This window comes from Aulonocara stuartgranti (genome assembly GCF_965226115.1).
Source record: "Aulonocara stuartgranti genome assembly, chromosome: 1".
In the NCBI taxonomy this organism is placed as follows: Eukaryota; Metazoa; Chordata; class Actinopteri; order Cichliformes; family Cichlidae; genus Aulonocara; species Aulonocara stuartgranti.
The window spans coordinates 10858202-10876956 of NC_138939.1; the positions used below are offsets into that span (position 1 = coordinate 10858202).

Sequence of the window (18755 nt, forward strand, 5' to 3'; positions counted from 1 at the left end):
TAAACCTGTGGGACATACACACTGACAGCATTTAACATCACCCAGTTCCCTTTACCTGTCAGAGTCCCTGCCTTTCCTTCTCTCTCATCACTGACCTATTTTAAGCTTTTATTACTATGTATGTAGTGTTTAGCAAGCTTACATGAACATGGTGTAATAATGGTTTAATAAACTCTGCACTTATGAACGTAGCCAATATGTATCCATGACAAAAAGGGGGCCTGATATGAAAACATGTGTGTAGGCATGCCTCTAAATCACACCTCAAAGGTCAGCGGAGGTTAACTGTTAATTAAAAACTGTACTGTGACCTCGTCAATCTTCCAAACCAGAGAGTTTGGATATAAATTGCGCACTCTGCTGGCTCAGTAATTGAATCATTGTGCATTGATGCAGTGATTGGTGATTTACCCACCCACTTCTAACTGGGCCATAAAAATTTGTCTTTGGACAAAACTTACACCAAGAGCAAGGCTATAAAAATGAAGAAGAATGGATGCTACATATATAAACAAGATAGGATAGAGATTTTTACTGAAAGCTCGCTAAATTACAACAATAAATTACTGCTGTTTGACTTCTTTGTTGGAGCTAAAATCGGTAGATTTCATGATTTATTCTCAGTATGTTTCAGTAAATATATCCAGTGTTTACAGTGAATTGCTGCTCCACAGAATCACACAGTCACATCCAAAAAACATCCCTTGTCCAAATCATGTTAAGTTAGATATACCAATATCAAAAATGTAAGATTTGTCCTGTTATTTGTTTCTGTATTTCTTTTGATAAACAGTTACAACTAAAACAACAATTTCTCTAAGAAATATGAGACATATGTGTGATTAAGCACATATTGTCATTACACACCTGTAATATATTCACTGATCTTTCACATTGCAGCAGTTTGAGTCCTTTTAACTGTACACAAGTCAAAAAACTTTTATTGATGCAGCAGAAAAGCAAACATTGGAAATCACTGCTGTTTGCAATATAGTATCCCTATTTCTTATTCTCATTGTTATGTCTGAGCCCACAATCTCTGATGCACACATCTATGGATAGAATTTACATCAGTCTGGGTGAAAATGTTAAAATGTTTCTTCAAAAATAGCACAAGCAGTTATGAGGTTTGTAATGTGTTTAGACAGTTCTACGCCATGCAGATATGTACACTACATCTCAGTTTTATGTGCATTGCGCACACAGACACATTCACTGAGGAAACAGTGACAGTAATTGGAATTCTTCAAAGTAAAAGGGTATCTACTTTTCCAGATTGTTGTCAAGTGGAGTTATATTTAGACCGACCCTGCCACCACTGTGTGCTCACATTAAGACTGAAACCCAGAAGGACAAGTAAAACTTTGAAGGAAGAAATGCAAACATTGGTAAAGGCATTTGTGCTTCATACTGCCATGTTTCCCCAATATCAAACAATTTAAATATTATTTACATGAAATAAAGTTTTCCTTTTGTCTTACAGTATTTGTAACTTTCATTTTACTACTTATATTTGTCATGAAGGTGCAGCAAGACACACAAATTTTTCTTAAAATTCAAGATTGAGTTCATTTCCTCGACAAAGGCAAGACTGTTTTTATTATAACTGATCAAACATTATAATTTTGAGGAAAAAATAAAAATCAATGAATGAAAGCTTAAAGGAAATGTTAAGTTTGTTTGTAAAACATGCATGAAAACTGGTTTTCATGCCATAATAACAACATTTACGACAACTTTCTGAATTAGTACCATCTAACAAATAAATTCAGTGAACACCTCTGTTTAAAATGTTTAAGGCCTTGGACTAAGATTAGTCCATGTCTGGGAAACTGAGCCTAAAGGTCTATAGCCATACTAATAAGTCTGTGAAGCTGGATTCAGCCAGAGTGGTGCTTTGCCTGTACAATGTCAATAATAACATGCTTAAGCAGATTTAAGAGCAAATATTGCTGCACAATAAATAAATCTAAATATGAGGCAAATGGACAATGGACTTTGAACAGACAAAGCAGGCGCTTTGTAAATGCACTCAGAATTTTAACTGGGTATCTTTTAGCTACAGAGAAAAGGAGAAAGCAAGCTATAGAGATATAGACTTGATAATTGTCCAAGTACTGCTGACACCTGTCTGATCAAACCTCACTTATCACTATTGATACAATCATTGATTAAAGAAAATACAAATAAAAAGCAAATCTTGACTCTGATAATTATTGATTTTGCCCCAATACAATATTTTGGGATAAGCAGTTACTTTTAAAGAGCAGTGTAAAAATCTCCATGATCTCAGTGTGTCTCTATCAATAGACTATGTTTATGTGCATGTTTGTTCATGCATGCATGAATGAATGCTCATGATTTCTCTTTTTCAGTCTTGTAGCTGCCTTCTAATGGAGGTCAGGCCACCTAAACATAGCAAGGATCCATTTACTGTGTTTTATTATGCACTAGGACCCTGACATAGGAGACATTGTTCTATAAATATAGTTGGGTGAGCCTGGGATGTTAGACGGACATTTCAAAGGCATTAAACAATCTCATATCTGTATGTGCACAGAAAATCAGAATTTTCACCTGTGTGATGGGATACCACCTGTTTTAAAATAAAAGCAAAAGGAAGTCAGCTAGTATTGCTAGGTTAGCAGTGCTTTTATTTTGTTACATGATTGTTAAGGTGCTCCCGATTGATGCTGCGGCTATTATGGACACGTAAGCACAAACAAAAATGTAAAACTAGCAAGGTGTGAAATCCATTCTAAATGTCAAAAAATTAAAAGTTTTATTCAGTAAAGAAATACTACTTCTATGTCTGGATCTGAGTCCATTACATCAGTTCTACATGAATTAGTCTTTTGTAAAACACAAAGAATAAAACAGTGACAAAGTGCCTTATAAGTTTATAGCAAATTATGGAAATATGTGGCCAGCGATCACATTTTATGAGCAATTACATGACCACTGAGGAGTATCAGAGATTGCATGACAAAAAATGTAAATAACAGGAAGGCAGGTCTGATGGGTGTGTGTAAAACATATATGTATATTTTTTATTAATTAGTCTAGAAAAGCATTTTTTTAAAAACTAAAAAATATAGCCGTGGGATAGCTCACACCTAGCTTGTTATGATGCTCAGAGTTCACTGTACCGATGAAGGGAGCCCTGACATTTTGCTGTCTGCAGGGACAGAGTCACAGACCACTATGCTCTCCGGTGGGGTGACCAGGGACAGCAGGAACATGTTGTCACCCTTAGAGTGCATCTGACTACACGATAAGCCTTTCTCATTCTCCTCACCCTGCCAGCCAGGCTACCTGAAAGGGACTATGAGAGCCACCACAAACAGCCTTACAGTACACACGCTTACCTTTCAGAGTAGCTTATATCTAAATTGAGGAGGCACAAGGCTAGGATACGAAAATGGAGTATATACAGTATGGGATTGAATATACAGGGAGCAAATGTTCATAATTTTGTATGTGTGCACGTCTGCGCACCTGTTTACATTTTGATTGTAGAAATATCTATCTGCTGGCTACCATGCTGAGAAAATGATGGATCCCATACAATCGGATTGACTGTCGTGTCAGAATCGGAAGGCTTTTGATCCCCAGCTACTCCAGTGAGAGTGAGTGTGATAGATAAATGGCTCTACAGTTTGTGAATGTGAATGTGGCTTGTGCTGTAAAGCACTTTGAGTGGTCAGTAAAGACAAGACAAGTGCTGGAAAAGGAACTAGCTTTAAATGTCAGTCCCTATATCAGTCCAATCTGATTACTGCAGAGCTATACACTCTTTCAATACAAACTTCAGGTGTGTAAGACAACATGAAGATTTTTCTTCCATGTGGAAATGTCAGTTTGTATGTTTTCATATACAGTATGAGTTATTTCACTGAAGCTGTTAATCTGTCATTAGCTAAGCAGTTTAAACCCACTAATCCCACAGTATATATATTAAAACTGGTTTGTTGACCCATATAACCATTAAGATTACTTGGCTAAGGTGAGAGATTATCACTGTGTTGGTGAGAAGCGTTGAATGTATGTAAGAAGGAGAGTTTAATCACGGTGTTCATCATCTAATCCTCACCACTTAACCACCAAACCACCCACTCTAACCTATTTTTCTGACTGTAAAAATTGTCCTTCTGGAGGTCATGAAAAACATTATTATTTAAATGACCATGAGTCTGAACATTCATTACTGCCATGATTTTGTTGAGGGAAAGCTTATTTCTGTATAGTTAGTCTGAAACAAGACTTGCTATCTAAAAACCTTTTCTCAATTTCTACAGACTAGACATTGGAGCACTTTTTTTTCTATCCACTTACTTAATGTTTAATTTATAATTTTGTAGGGCACATACCAAAATAAATTGTGTTTGTGCTACAGTGTCGTCTGATAAAGGAAGCATTTGAGGTGTAGTGTGAAGGATTTAATTACAGATTGTAACACACTGAAAGTCTTTCATTCACTTCTCCCTTTTCCAGAAATACAGAAAAATGACTGTCGCTTAAACATGAAAAAAGCCTTTGTGGACCAATATTTGATATGGCAGTTCTGAGTAACTGTAGAAACCTGGGACCTTAGTTATAGAAAACTCTTCAAATAAATTTCTGGAAATAGATCACCCTAAATCCTATGGTCCTTAATGTGTTTTAATCTTGGTAAATGTAAACGTAATGCAGTGTACTATGACAGATTTTTTTTTTCTGGTTTTGAAAATAATGAAAAACAATATATATATTTCTCTCCTGAAGAAATGCAGGTGTTTCATAGCAGGGGAGCTGTATTTTAGGTGTGATTAAATGTCATAGGACCAACTTAACAGAACAGTTATATATTAAACTTAAACTCACATGATAACTGACAGAGCAACAGCTTCTCTTAGTCCACTGCCAGTTGTGAATTAGTGAACACGGAGTGTGAATGCTCTTGTGAAACAGAAAAAAATCATAAGCTATGCTTAGCCAAAGGGAAATGCAATCTATGGTAAAGCCTTTCACAAATAACAGGAGAACAACATCAGCAACAAAAAAGGCCTGTTTACTGCCCATAAAGGCATAGTCCACTGGTCTTAAACAAGCCAGTTGGCAAACACAGCAAGATTTAAGTGTTTAGGAGAAAAAAAATCAGGTTAAAAGGGTTAAACCTATTTTTTGTTGTCACCCGCTCCAATGAACTGTCATAACGGTGCTGTCTTTGCTAAGCACAGCCAGTAGGCATACTGCAAGCACATCATTGACACTGGGGCTGTGCAGTTAAAAGAGGCTATATTTAGGTGAGGTACGCAGTTTTATCAGACCTATGCTAAGAAGATTCCATCAGAGGTAGAAGCAAATCTCCCCAAACTTAGGCTAAGAGAAAACAGGGATTTACTAAATGCCTACAAAGGGTAGAGGAGAAGTAAAATCAACTAAAAGGGGTCAGCGTTACGCCACTAAAAGAGATCCATAAATAAGATTGCTAGTAGTGTTTCTGGTGGGACATCAAGCTAAGGGTACAGGGGGTGATTTTTTCATTCAGCTCTAAAACTATCTGGGACTGTTACTGAACACACATAAGAAAGATTATGCTTTAGACAATGTCATAACTGCTGCAGTAAACAACTCTTAAAAGAGAAGAACTATAGCCCTTTACGAGTAGACACAGGCAAATGTAACCTCGACTTCCCAAATTCTAATCAATGGAATATAGCCTGCTCTCAGAAATTGATAAACACTTTCAATAGCACTTCACAACACTTGGATATCATTTATTAGCTTTATATGAGGAAACGCACCCTGTATTGATCAACATTACCAGCAATCATCAGCTCCCAAACTCGGTGCGGACTTTTTCATTTATAGGTCAAACTCTGTTTAGGTATGTTAAGATATTTCATTTGCTCAGTTTATTATCTTAAAGTATGCAATGCATTATTTGGGAGATAATTAAGAGGCACTATAATAATGTAGGTTACCTCAGTCAAAAACAGCATATATATCGATCATTCTCTGTAAATAGCTCAAAAGGAATTTAAACACTTCAGTAATGCAATAATTCCTGTTTCGTTTCACTTCTTCTCCATTCAAATTCCAAAGCCCCTAACCTGGCTAAGCATCTTAGGGAAACTTTATAAATGCTGCAGTGTCAGTTCCAGACATTTAAGAATATGCCCCAGAGCCACTCACTGAGATATGTCCAGCCTAAATTTGCTGTGATGTTTCAATAGCTCTAAAGTATACTCTTGAAAGCTCTGACTAAATCACAGAATCACCAGATCCACTTTGCAAACTGACCAGATGTAATCAGATAGCTCACTGAGAAAAATGCTCAGTCAAGATATTTCATACATCTGCTCTGATTTAGCCAAGTCTGTCTTTTATACTATCTTTCGGTGTCACTGGGATCAGAGTCTTCCCAAGCTCAAAAAGTGCAACCTGTTCTCTGAAAGAAGAAGAACTATACATGGGTGGTCTAAAGTCAACAAAAAAGTAGACCTTCAATGGGAGAAAATGGAGAGAGTGACAGGGATGTAAATGGCAAAGAGAGGACAGAGAGCACTCTATGAGTATGAGCTGTGTCATGAGCATGCATTTATCCTACTAGCATGTCCCACTATCTCCTTTGTAGACTGTCATCCTGCCACTAATTGCGTCTGTGTTTTATCATGATGCCTTGTTATCTCCCATAGGGTCCTTAATGTCATGTCAAAGGAGTCTCCTGACAGCCAGACACAGAGTAAACATTGGCCAGTGTCCCCTTAAATGAATTCAAAACCTCTTTTCACTACAAGCAAGAACCTAACATCAATAAAGAAGTGGGACTTGGAGAGAGATGGAGCAATGGGTTTTCTCTCACCACAGATGAGATGCTACGATAATCGAGTGACTATAATACCTGTAACTGGTCACTGTGTACACCATTACTTCATGACCTTACTGCAGGATTGCACCAGTGCTGGGCCAAAGTTTTCATCACTTTGCAAGCTGCTACTCAAACATGGCGTAAGAAAAACTCGCACAAAAAATCAAAACAAAAAAACATTAGTATCTAACTCCATTCGGAGGTCAAAGGGTGAGAGGATAGGAGCATGAAACCCCCCCCCAAAAAAACACAGTAGAGATAAGATGTAAAAACAGTGACAGAAAATAAGCAGTTGGACAACCAACAAGATAGATTAACCAGGGAATGGAGCAGTTTTAGGAAACATCCAAGTCTTCAGGACATAATATAGATGCAAATTGATCACCTTATCTTTATTTTTTAAAGCTCTTGTTTCTGGAAACATAAAAAGTAGAGGTAAATAAGACCAAAGTCAATAAAGCTTTAAAGCTGTTGGAAACTCCTCAGCATGAAATGAAACTAAATCTCAGAGGCTATATTGTATCTGATTTTCACTGGTTTGCGTGAGTAAGCAAAGGCTTATGTGCAGGATTTATCCTTTTTTTGTTGTTGTTTTTTTGTTTTTTTCTTAGCTCTGTAATTTCTAGATGCCAGACATGGTCAGGACTTAGCTTTATACCTGCTAACTTTGCTGGAGCCTCTGTGCGATTGAAAACTGAGTAACTTGTTATGGCCAAAACTGGTGTGGAGAAAAAGGGGATGTGATATCTTCTGTGAGATGGTGCAGATAAATCACCCTATAGCAGAGCGGAGTGAGCAATCTGTCTCTCACCAGTGCCTGTCTCATAATCCAGCCATTTGTCAAAGTCTTTGAGACACCCAGCATGTGGCAGGGCCAGGCCAAGCACATTGATCCAGGTAAGTATTTCCTCTCTGCTGTTTCATAAGCACTTTAGCCTTCTATACATTTGTGAAGCTTCAACTATATAGTGGTAACTTGAAGTGAATGAGTTATGTTAGCAATGGGATAATGCCAATCGCAGGTGATCTCGATATTTGATCTTGTAAGACACAAACCCTCATCTTCTGTGACATAAAACGTATTGAATGTCCCTATAATATGTTGTATTATGGTATAACTGTCACCTTTACATGGTCATTCTCCTGATCCACCTAAACCTACTGTTTTATTTTGCATATTCTACTAATTAAGTCTGAAGTTAACAGAATTTATCTGTGTAGTTGATTCTCTAATGACTAGCATCTCTGATTAAATTATTAATCATTATTTTTATTGCGTCCATCCCCCAGAGTACTGCATTGATGACTGTTTCAATTCAATTTCAGAAGGATGGCGAGGGGTGGATCCACCTGGGACGCAGGCAGGGCTTAAAAGGTCAATCTGTATGTACTACAAATAACAGAATCTCTGTGAGGAGAAATGAGAGGGTTGGTGCTTCAACATGAATACACTGTTCATGTTTTAGTTGCCATTATATGTAAAATGATAAATAAAGTCTTTGGGTAATTTCAGGGATAAAATAAAACACCAGGAAGTCATTGAGCTTGGGGTACAAAAGGATGGCTTTCTTTTCCCCTTGAAACCTCATTGCATTGTAAAATTAATGAATCCGAAACACATGGCACTTAAATAGAAAAGCACAGACTAAGAAATGCAGTTGCAAACAGTATTTTACTCAGGTCTGTATAAAAAGTGTCCCTGAATGCTCAATAGGAGACATCAGAGAGAAGTGATAGCCTACAGGAAGTGTTTGAATCCAAGAAGTCTTAATTAGCAATTCCAAACATGCTGACATTTCCCATAAAATACACTGTGCTGTGTCTGCTTGATTGCTAGAAACCAAGTGATTTCTTGTTTTTAGAGTTTTCATTTTTCAAGGCTGTGTCACTGCATTACCTATAATCAAAGTAAAGAATGCCCTGTTGGGTTTCCTTTGAAGATTACACCTACAGTACCTAATGTGGTTTTTTTTTGGTGACTGCTTTTTTGAACAGCACTGATTGCATCATGAGCACAACTGTTTGAATAATAACTGTCAATCTGCCACGTTCAAAACAAAGAATGATAAAAATAATGAAGACTATAGTAAACTGTCACTGTAAATCATCAGAGTTACTATCACTTCCTAAATATTGACTTTCACCCCTTGAACATAATTCATACGTTACATAGAAGGTAGGCATTTGGAAAGCTTGTGTAAAACACCCATTTAAGAACATATTCTCTCTATGGTGAAAAGCAAAAATGTTTTACATTCACCTGACACTTTATTAGGTTTTTATTTGTTACCCCTTGCTAGCACCAGGTTGAACTCTTCTTTGCCTTTAGAACTTCCTCAATTCGTCAAATATTCCTCCGAGATTTTGGTCCATCTTGATATGATAGCATCATCCAGTTGCTCCAGATTTGTTGGCATCCATGATGCCAATCTCCTGTTTGACTACATCCCAAAGGTGCTCTATTGTATTGAGAATTGGTGACTGTGAAGGCATTCTGAGTTAAGTGAACTCACTGTCATATTCAAGATGCTAGGTGGAGACTATTTGAACTTTGTGATCTGATGAATTATCCTGCTGGAAGCCGTGTTCAGATGGATACACCGTGTTCACAAAAGGATGGACATGGTCAACAACAACAACACTCAGATAGGCTGTGTGGTCAAGTGTTAAAGGGACCCAAAGTGTTCCAAGAAAATATCCCCCACAGTATTACACCACCACCACTTGCTAATACATAGCAAGATGTAGCCTCGCTTTCATGTTATTTATGCCAATTTTTGATTTTACCATCTAAATGTTGCAGCAGAAATCAAGACTCATCAGACCAGGTGCAAATTGGAGCCTTGGCTTCCTGTTTTTAGCAGAGAGGCGTGTCACCCAGTGTGGTCTTCTGCTGGTATAGCCGACTTGCTTCAAGATTCAACGTGTTGTGCATTCAGAGAAGCTCTTATATAGAAGTTCTTATGAATATAGCATATGATTATTTGAGTCACTTTTGCTGTCTTATCAGCTGAAAGCAGTGTGGCCATTTTCCTCTGACATGCCACACACTGGATATTTTCTCTTTTTCAGACCATTCTCTGTAAACCCTAGAGATGGTTATGTAGGAAAATCCCAGTAGATCTGCAGTTTCTGAAGTACTCAGACCAGCCCATCTGGCACAAAGAACCATGCTTTGTTCACAGTCACTTAAATCACCTTCCTTTCCCATTCTGATGCTTAATTTGAACTTTAGCAAAATGCACTTATAGGTCAGTGACACTACATATGTTTATTATTTTCCAAACATTTCTATTAACAACCAGTAGAATAGGTGCGCTTAATATGGCGGTCGGGGACTGTATTTACCTCTGGTCAGTAGGACAACAATCACAATTGTCAAGTCAAGAAAAACAACACTGAAATGTTAAAAGAGAAAAGTGTGCCTTGGCTGGCTAGATTTGTGCATCCACCTGGAGAGATTATAAACTGATGCTGCATTGAAGGATGGTGAACCAGGAAGGGCCCACGTCAAGCATACCAGCTGGGTCACATGTGGTACTAAGCAAATACTATTTCCAACAGGCTTTCCCATTTTCAAAATGCACGTGATGTCCAGACAATCGATATAATCTCACCTCAACAACAATACCATCACTTTGCCAAGATTAAACTCTGACTAATACATAAAGCTGAATTAAATGCCATATCAGGTGCAGAAAAAATGCAATGCGAAAAAAAAGGGCCATTCTTCCACAGTTGTGGTCATGTGTCCTGATTAAACACTCCCACACAAGTGTGCCTGGCGAGGTCATGCAGCACCGTTCAATCATTCTGCCACTATGACAGGCAACCTTCCACCCACCGGCCACGCACATCCTCCCTGGGCTCCCTCCATTAAATAAATTGTGCTGTAATAATCTCTTGGCTCCCAATATTGGTGGCTGAGCACAGAAGCCTATTTTGATTACCCCACTTTCAGGCCAAGCCAGAACCATCTGTAATCCCCATGTTTTACCATCACTACATTAAAGAAGGAATTATTTAATGGAGACTGAAAGAGAAATGGTGTCATTATCCTATGCTTTCTGAAGCAGACATTTCCCCCCACCTTTCTATGTAGATTACCACTATAAGAAAATAAGAAATGGTTGGTGACATATTATGCTTACACTTTGCTCTCTGAATGTCAAAAACATATTAAACTGGGCTACAAAAATGCAGGCCTTAGGCAACTGGCACCAAGAGTGTGACTCCCGCTCACCACAAGGAGGAGAGTCATCGTTGTTCCAATCATGTACTGTATGTTGCTCCATCTCATTTTTCAATACATCCAATGATGGAAAGCTGAAGGTCCCATGAGACCCAAACAAATCAATGGCAAAATGTAGTCTCAAATTAACTGTAGTGAACCTGACTGAAATAGAGAATGCTGTTATTCAATCAGATCCCTTACGCTCAACACACAAACATAGTACACACAGAAATGCATGTGAGCACTCAGACTGGTACAGTAAGCATGCTGTATCCTCAACAGAAAGCCAGCAGCTGTTAGTGGCTGCTAGTGCTTGATAAGGCTGCTAATTCTTGATAAGACCTGTAAAGCTAAACTGCACAACGTTTAAAAATATCTCTGAATTCATGAAGTGAACAGTGATGAAAATACTTATTCCATTGATATCTTGCAAAGTGTAAAGACAGTTTCTGTAGAGGCAGCACAGCTACCAGCTTTACTCATATCAAGTACACTGAGTTCTTAGTTGCCAGTTTAACTGTAGCTATGATGATAATATGCGAAATTTTCTACTGTCATCAGTTTGAGGTATTGGGTGGCAATAAATTCTCACTCAAGCATTGAATCCAAAACCAGTTAACAAATAGCAAATGGTAAGATACAGCAAATGCCTTCAGCAACAACGAGTATAATTTTATCTAGGCTGTAAATTGCCTAAAAGTTGACTCCCTTTACCTTTATTTCTGCATTAATATGCACGGTGGTTACTCTCTCTTATATGTTCTTTGCAAAAGAATATCAGAAGCAAAGTTGTAAAACATGTCAGTTCAGATTTATTATTCCTGCTGTCTACAACACAACTGAATGCACATGAGGAATAAAAGGCTGTTGCAAAAGTGGACCTTGCAGAAGAGATTTGCCTTACTGTTCCAAAGGGATTTAACTGATTGACAGAAACTGCAGGACAGCCGACCTGATTCTGAGGATGCGATGGCGGTAAAGTTCCAAAGCTTAATAATAATAATAGAAATAAAGTTTGAATGCATGACATCTTCTTTTCGATTTCTCCAGGGAATTGTAGAAGAGTTTCCAACAGATGTGTCCTGTGGGCCCTGAATTGCTAGATAATTAAAAGGCTCTTCTTGATCAGAAGGTTGCATACTAATATTGCACCTCATCAGTTGTGTAGAAGTCTCCACAATGCTGTTCCATTGACAGACTCTTTTCAAAAGGCTCTATGCAAACAGGTAAGAAAATAATAATCATCTGGTTTCCATCATAAGAAGAAGACAGAAGAGCCATTCTGTGAGAGGGATGTCGTTCTGTCAGTCAAGCACCAAAATATCCTGTCTATAATATTCTATGACTTTTATTGCTCTTTATTTCAAGGACATGCTGTATTGATAGGTGTCAGCTCTATCGCTTTTTCATGATTGAGACAAGAAAAAAACTTGCAGAAGGGATATCTAAAAAAAATCCAGTCTGAACTGGAACATAAAAGGCAATAATCTCAGCACCAATCATGTGTATTGTTCAAATAACCTATAAAACTCCCACATATATTTTACAGCCATCACAACATTAATATTTTTCCTTATATAAAAGGTACATTGATAAACCGGTCTTATTTTTTTCGGTCACCCTCTGGGAAACTGACTGCATCTGCTCACTGTGAGTTGCTTGCTCAGAATCGAAGGAGGCTGTTCAGCTTTGGATCTGGAAATTAGGCTGTAGATTGGATTATGATGCCATTTTTAATCTGCCTTTTTCCCTTGCAGGATATTGCTCCTCCCCTGCTTCTTAGTGTTATACAAAACTTGACAAGAGGAGATTTTGCTGAATTCCGCTACAGTGATGACTGTGATTCCTTGTGACACTCTAATTTGAGCTTATACAGCCAAAGCTTTGATGCAGACATGGGAATAAAACTTTTAGTCACAGAGACCCTTCTCCTCTCCAGGTCCATTAAAAGGTCCCAGATATCTCCTTGTGTACTTTAATTACAGTCATCTTGCACTGTCCTTTTTCCTGATTTTGAGGTTGTAGGCATTCATGTGTCTTCTTTCAGCTTCACTTTGTCAAAAATTAAATACTAGCTCTGACTCAGTGGCAACAGACTTTCTGGCCTAATGTGCTATGTTTTCCCATATTGCTTCCAAATTGGTCTGAAATGCTTTTTGAGAAATGTGACTACTGGTTTTAAAAAAACAAACAAAAGGTTCTCTTGATATTGACTCCATTAAACAATTTAGCAAAATGAAATGAAAGAAATGAAATGTGTCCTTTGTCTTTTTCATGTTAGTCACAGCAAAATATGCAACACTCCATGCAGAGTTAAATAAAGCATAGCCTTAGCTTTTCCCTGTCCTGATTGCGTGCCACATCTGTGGTTTTAATTGTACAGTTGAGTGATTGCAAAATCATAGTGCTGAGTGCTCGTGGCACAAGCAAATGGTTCTCAGATCACCAAAATGTTTAATTATGATAATATACAGTATCCATCATCACAGCCCAAACAAGTGGGTGGCGACCTCTTTTTTTTTTTTTAATTACTTCTCTCTCAGTGCATCTGTTTATTTTGACAGATCTCAATGACAGAGTCAAACAAGTACTTGTTTTATAAGTACTTGTAATCTTGTTTTAGGATCTTGCTCAAAGACACTTCAGAACCAGTGGCTGGTGCCAAATCTCTGACCTTTCAGTATCAGGACAGTCTCCCCAAGCACTAAATCACCCTTCACCTGACATTTAACATGGTGAGTAAGAGAGCAGAGGGGTCAGAGAAAACACAACCAGCTGGGAGGAGCATAACAAAAATGGCAAACTGTCTAATACATATCTCACATCATCCTGATGGCATGTCCTAAGTGTGTTTGGATTTACACAAAGTCATCAACAGTGTAGAGTATACCTGCAAATAAATATATATATATATATATATATATATATATATATATATATATATATATATATATATATATATATATATATATATATATATATATATGTGTGTGTGTGTGTGTGTGTGTGTGTGTGTGTGTGTGTGTGTGTGTGTGTGCGTGCACACATGTGTGCGCACGTGTGTGACTGAACACATTACCAAGCCCACCCAATACTCACATACACACCTGTACGCTACAGTATCATTTAGTATACATGAATGTAGTTTGGTTTAAAAGGCTATTGAAGCCAGTCTTACTTGTTAGTTAACAGCCTCTGTGTAGCCATAAATCAGGGATACTTGGCTAATAAAAAAAAATGAAAATAAAAATGGCAATAAAACCACAGAGTAAACTGCAGGCCTGAAAGAGAGTGCTGTCTCCCTCCATTCATGTTTGCTGTCACTGAAGGAGGAATCAAACATGATCATTTCTAAACTACTCTTGAAATATGATTTACATTAACTGTAAATAAAATAAAATAACCCTATTTTTAAATTAAAGTACAAAGAAAAGTGCATTACAATAATTTAGAAATTATTTAAATGAAGACCTAATCATGAATTTTAAGCAAAAATGTCCTCCATGCTGAGATTTTCTCTAACTGCTGAAGAAACCTCCAAAAAGAATGAATATTTCATACTATATAGAATTTATTATATAAGAAGGGTTTAATCCTAATTGGGACTGGGTTGTGTCATGTGATGGGTTTTTCTGTAAGAACTAAATGTGTCGGCAGGCCTCTGTAGCAATATCGATACACTAAAACTAATGAATGCGGAAAAAAAAATCTGATTTACTCTGTGAAATTGGTTCATTCTAAGAATTCTATTTTTTAAAAGTGAATGTTTTGGACTGGAGATACAGTCTTTAAATGTGAAAGAGTAAGGTGGAAAGGTGGTTAGTAGAAAATTTAGCAAAAAGGAAAAAAAAATGGGCTTCTGAGCTGAGGAATGCCCCAGTAAATGAGACATACCATGAAAAACATCTGGGCCTAGTCACAGTAACATCATGTTTTTGTGAACCGTTTCCCTTTTGAAATAAGCAAGTGTGATGTGACTAAATTTACCTGAAATCACTGTAGGGGTGAATTATCCAAAATCCGGCGGATTTAACCCGCTCTTGTTCTCGTTCAACCGCCTTCTCACTTCCAAACATCCTCAGGGAGAACTTGTTGACCCCTGGTTGAAGCATTGCTCCTAACTGTCTGTGTATGAACCCAGCCTGATATAATCTCTCGTCGTCCGGCAGAATTTGATCAATGCCATCCAACTTTATAAACCCTGACTGCTGGTCTGGAGAATCATTTTGGGCACCACCGCCAGCGCCACTGCTGGCCTCCTGCGCACCTTGATCCGGCTGCCCGTCACCGATTGCTCCAGGGGGGCTCTCTTCGCTCGGGGTAACATCCCCTTCAGTGATGAGGCGTCTCTCCTCCGCAGAGTCTGAGTCGTGCACATGTCGACTTGTGATGGACGAAAGGCTGCCTCGAAATCTCCGACAATCTCCATTTGAGCTGGTCTTCATAGGTCTCCCTATGTCCGTCTCCATGATCACAGATTCCCCACTTTTGGTCTCGCCGATGCCTTTGCAGCTTCCTCCAGAGGTCGGCGACGGTGACGGTAAAGGCTTCATCCTAATGCTCTTCCTCCGGGTGTCCTTGTCTGCGTCTTCTCCTTCACCCATTATAGATGCTTTCTGTCCAATGTGCTGTGGCAAACTGTAGAGCCTTTTACGCATGGAGGAGTGCAACCTGTCCATTATGACATTGAAACACGCAGGAAATATTAAATAAATCCAGATTGTTAGCCTGTATTGTACTGGTTATTGCCACAAGCCCCGCGCTCCCTATCTGTTTGTGAGAGCGATCAGTCTGGAGCTAATCTGAATCCCCGAAAGCCTGCTACACATGACACGGACCGCCGTGGCTCTGCTGAAACAGATGAGGGATATTCTTTTTCATAATCAGACTACCTGACAGTTTGCATATGTCCTCACACACAGCCTGGGCTGTCCGCTTGGCCACTGCGTCCTCGATGTACATCTTTGTGCCGTTCCGACATTGTGCGCAAAAGTGGAAAAACTGCCTGAAAGTCACCTTAGCGTGGCATGTGAGAGACGTGCCGACGGACGGTGATACAGAGACCAGAGAAAGGTCATGCACGACGAAGGATGCTCTTTTCACAAGACGTCTTGTCAGCTTTCATAAAACAACGCAACACAATCGTGCAAAAATACAGTAAAGCATTCCAGGGACCGCTGACATCACTGTTCCATAGTCAGGGTGCGTTTTGGTGAATTGTGAATATTCATGATGCTGATCTATTGGGTTGCCATAGGAGCGAGAACTGCAAATAAGCTCAGCCCACCTTGTTTAAAGGGGAAAGCTCTCTCCATTCTTAAAATGTTCTCCCGTTCTTTTAAGTTAAGGCTACAGGTAGCCAACATGCCCATTGTTAAAAAATGATGTTGTCTTCTGTTGGAAGAGACCAAGGACCCTGCTTGCCATCGCTGTAATCAGTCTGATCTACTGCGTAATTTGCGCACACTAATACAAACGAAGCTAGAATAGACTCGTCTATAATTTGGTAAGAAGCTCTTGTATAAAATTATTGGTATACGGGTGGATTCTCAGATGGAAATAAACAAATCTGTGATCTCCTAATTCAAGATTATTTTTCCAATTCCGTGTATTTATAACACGTAGGATGTCACACCCTTTTGTGCTTATTGTTCTTTTTATTTTCAGCCTAGGATGATAAAGAAAGAAAAATAGTCTAAGGGATTTTGTCTTGTGAACGAAGCCTTATGATTCTTTAATTTCATCAGTGCCTTCATTATGAATGTCCTTTTGTTTTTGTGTTCCGTTTTGTGTGTGTTTTCCTTTTTTCTGTCTCATTTCATTCATTTTCAGTGCCTGCAGCACAAGTATGACAGTTTCACTGCAAGGACATCTTTCGCTCATCTTTCGGTACAGCTTTACAAAAGCTACATTGTTACTGTAATAGCTTAAACAAACCCAGGATAGCTGTGTGCAGCATCCTTACAAAAGCCTTTTAAAGCTAAAGCAAATTTTATCAGCAATATTTTGTAGATGATTAAAACATTAATTAAACAAGCCTTTTTTCACTATTAACAAATTATCTTATCTTGTGTCACTTCCCCAATGTCTAAACTGAGAAACATCAATGCCAGCAGTTTCTGAAGAAAGGTTATATATTCAAATTTAGACAAAAAACTTTTATCAACTATTCTAGTGGATATTGCAGAACTGCAGACACTGAAAAATAGAAGGCAATTTGCTAATGCAAAACAGCCACATTATAATTTAGGGAATCTCTTTTACTATGCTGGATTTACATAATGTAACTTCCAATACCCAAAATAAATAAATAAATAAAATGAAATGAAATGAATCCTAGCCACAAATACCTACAGCATTTGGTGAAAGCCCCCTAATTGACACACTAATACAAAGCAGTGCCTTTCTGCAATTCTATTAACAAGACCATTTACTAGGTCACTATTTTTAAGAACTTTAACTTTCAAAAATCATCCATATTGGAACAATTATGTCCTTTGAATAATAATGGCTGTGAGTTATATGGGTTGCAAATTAATTACCCAACTTAACTAAAAATGCAAGAAAATGCAAAGATGAATAATACAATTTGTAGCAAACAAAAGAATAAATTATCAATTTGTAAAGTGTGTAAGAAACGCTTCCCTCTACACCTGTGATGTCAAACTTCCCGCCGACCCAATGGGTGGGTTTGCAAACTGTGAAAATTACAGAGCAGGTACAATTCTGGACTTTTCACTGCTTTTTGTCCTTAAGAATAAATCACATCATGAAAGACTGAACTGATGATTTCATCTGAGTCATTTCATCTGAAATAGTTTTACAGCTTCCTGACTGATAAAGACAAAGACGACAAACACAAACCATTAAATAAAAGAAAAGGATTTCCATTAAATGACAGAAAAGTTCTTTTTATTATTATTGATGAACAACGACTTCCTTTTTGATTTTCTGTGAAGTAACATTAGAACAAAGTCCAAGTTTGTTGTCACTTTCTTTACAAATTTTACAGTTTTATTTCTTAAAAGCTGGGCAGTGCAGTGGTTACCACTGTTGTTTCACAGCAAGAAGGTTGTGAGTTTAACTGCACAAGAGCCTTTCTGTGTGGAGTTTGCATGTTCTCCATGTGTTTGTGCTGGTTCTCTTGGGTATCCTGCTTCCTCCAATAGTCCAACTGTATGTAATTTGTTGGGTTAGGTTAATTACTTATTCTAAATTGCCTATAGGTGTAAGTGTGAATGGTTGTCTCTCTCTCTCTCTCTGTGTCAGATTGGCAACTGTCCCCAACACTCCTCTATGATAGCTGGGACAGGCTCCAGCCTGAAGAGAATGGATGGATAGATTTCTTAAGAGTGCAAGTCCATTAACTCATGCTGATGGATTCATTGATGTAGTACAGCACAATTTTTTGTAATTAGATTTGACTCGCTGAAAGAGGTAAAACACATCAGGTGGTTTGTAGGTAGGTGTTTATTTTATAGATATTAGGTAAAGTTCAAGCCGGCCCACTTAAGCTCAAATGGGGCTGTGGCCCAAAACTAAGAGTTTGGCACCCCTTCTTTACACACCGACTCTAGGGCAGAACTTAAATCTACCACAACCTGTCTGCATTACTTAGAACTCTAAATATCCATCCATCCATCCATCCATTCGCTTCCGCTGCAGGCT

The 18755-nt window shown here is 38.2% G+C and overlaps 1 protein-coding gene across 1 annotated transcript in view; it reads right to left on the reverse strand.

Moving 5' to 3' along the window:
- Positions 1-16409, reverse strand: part of hcn4 (hyperpolarization activated cyclic nucleotide-gated potassium channel 4) — a 76290-nt gene extending 59881 nt beyond the window's left edge. Inside the window, exon 1 of the mRNA XM_082535975.1 lies at positions 15075-16409. Within this exon, the coding sequence (XP_082392101.1) occupies positions 15075-15766 (692 nt within the window). The 5' untranslated portion in view covers positions 15767-16409. The remainder of the gene's footprint in view (positions 1-15074) is intronic.
- Between the last annotated feature and the right edge of the window lie 2346 nt (positions 16410-18755).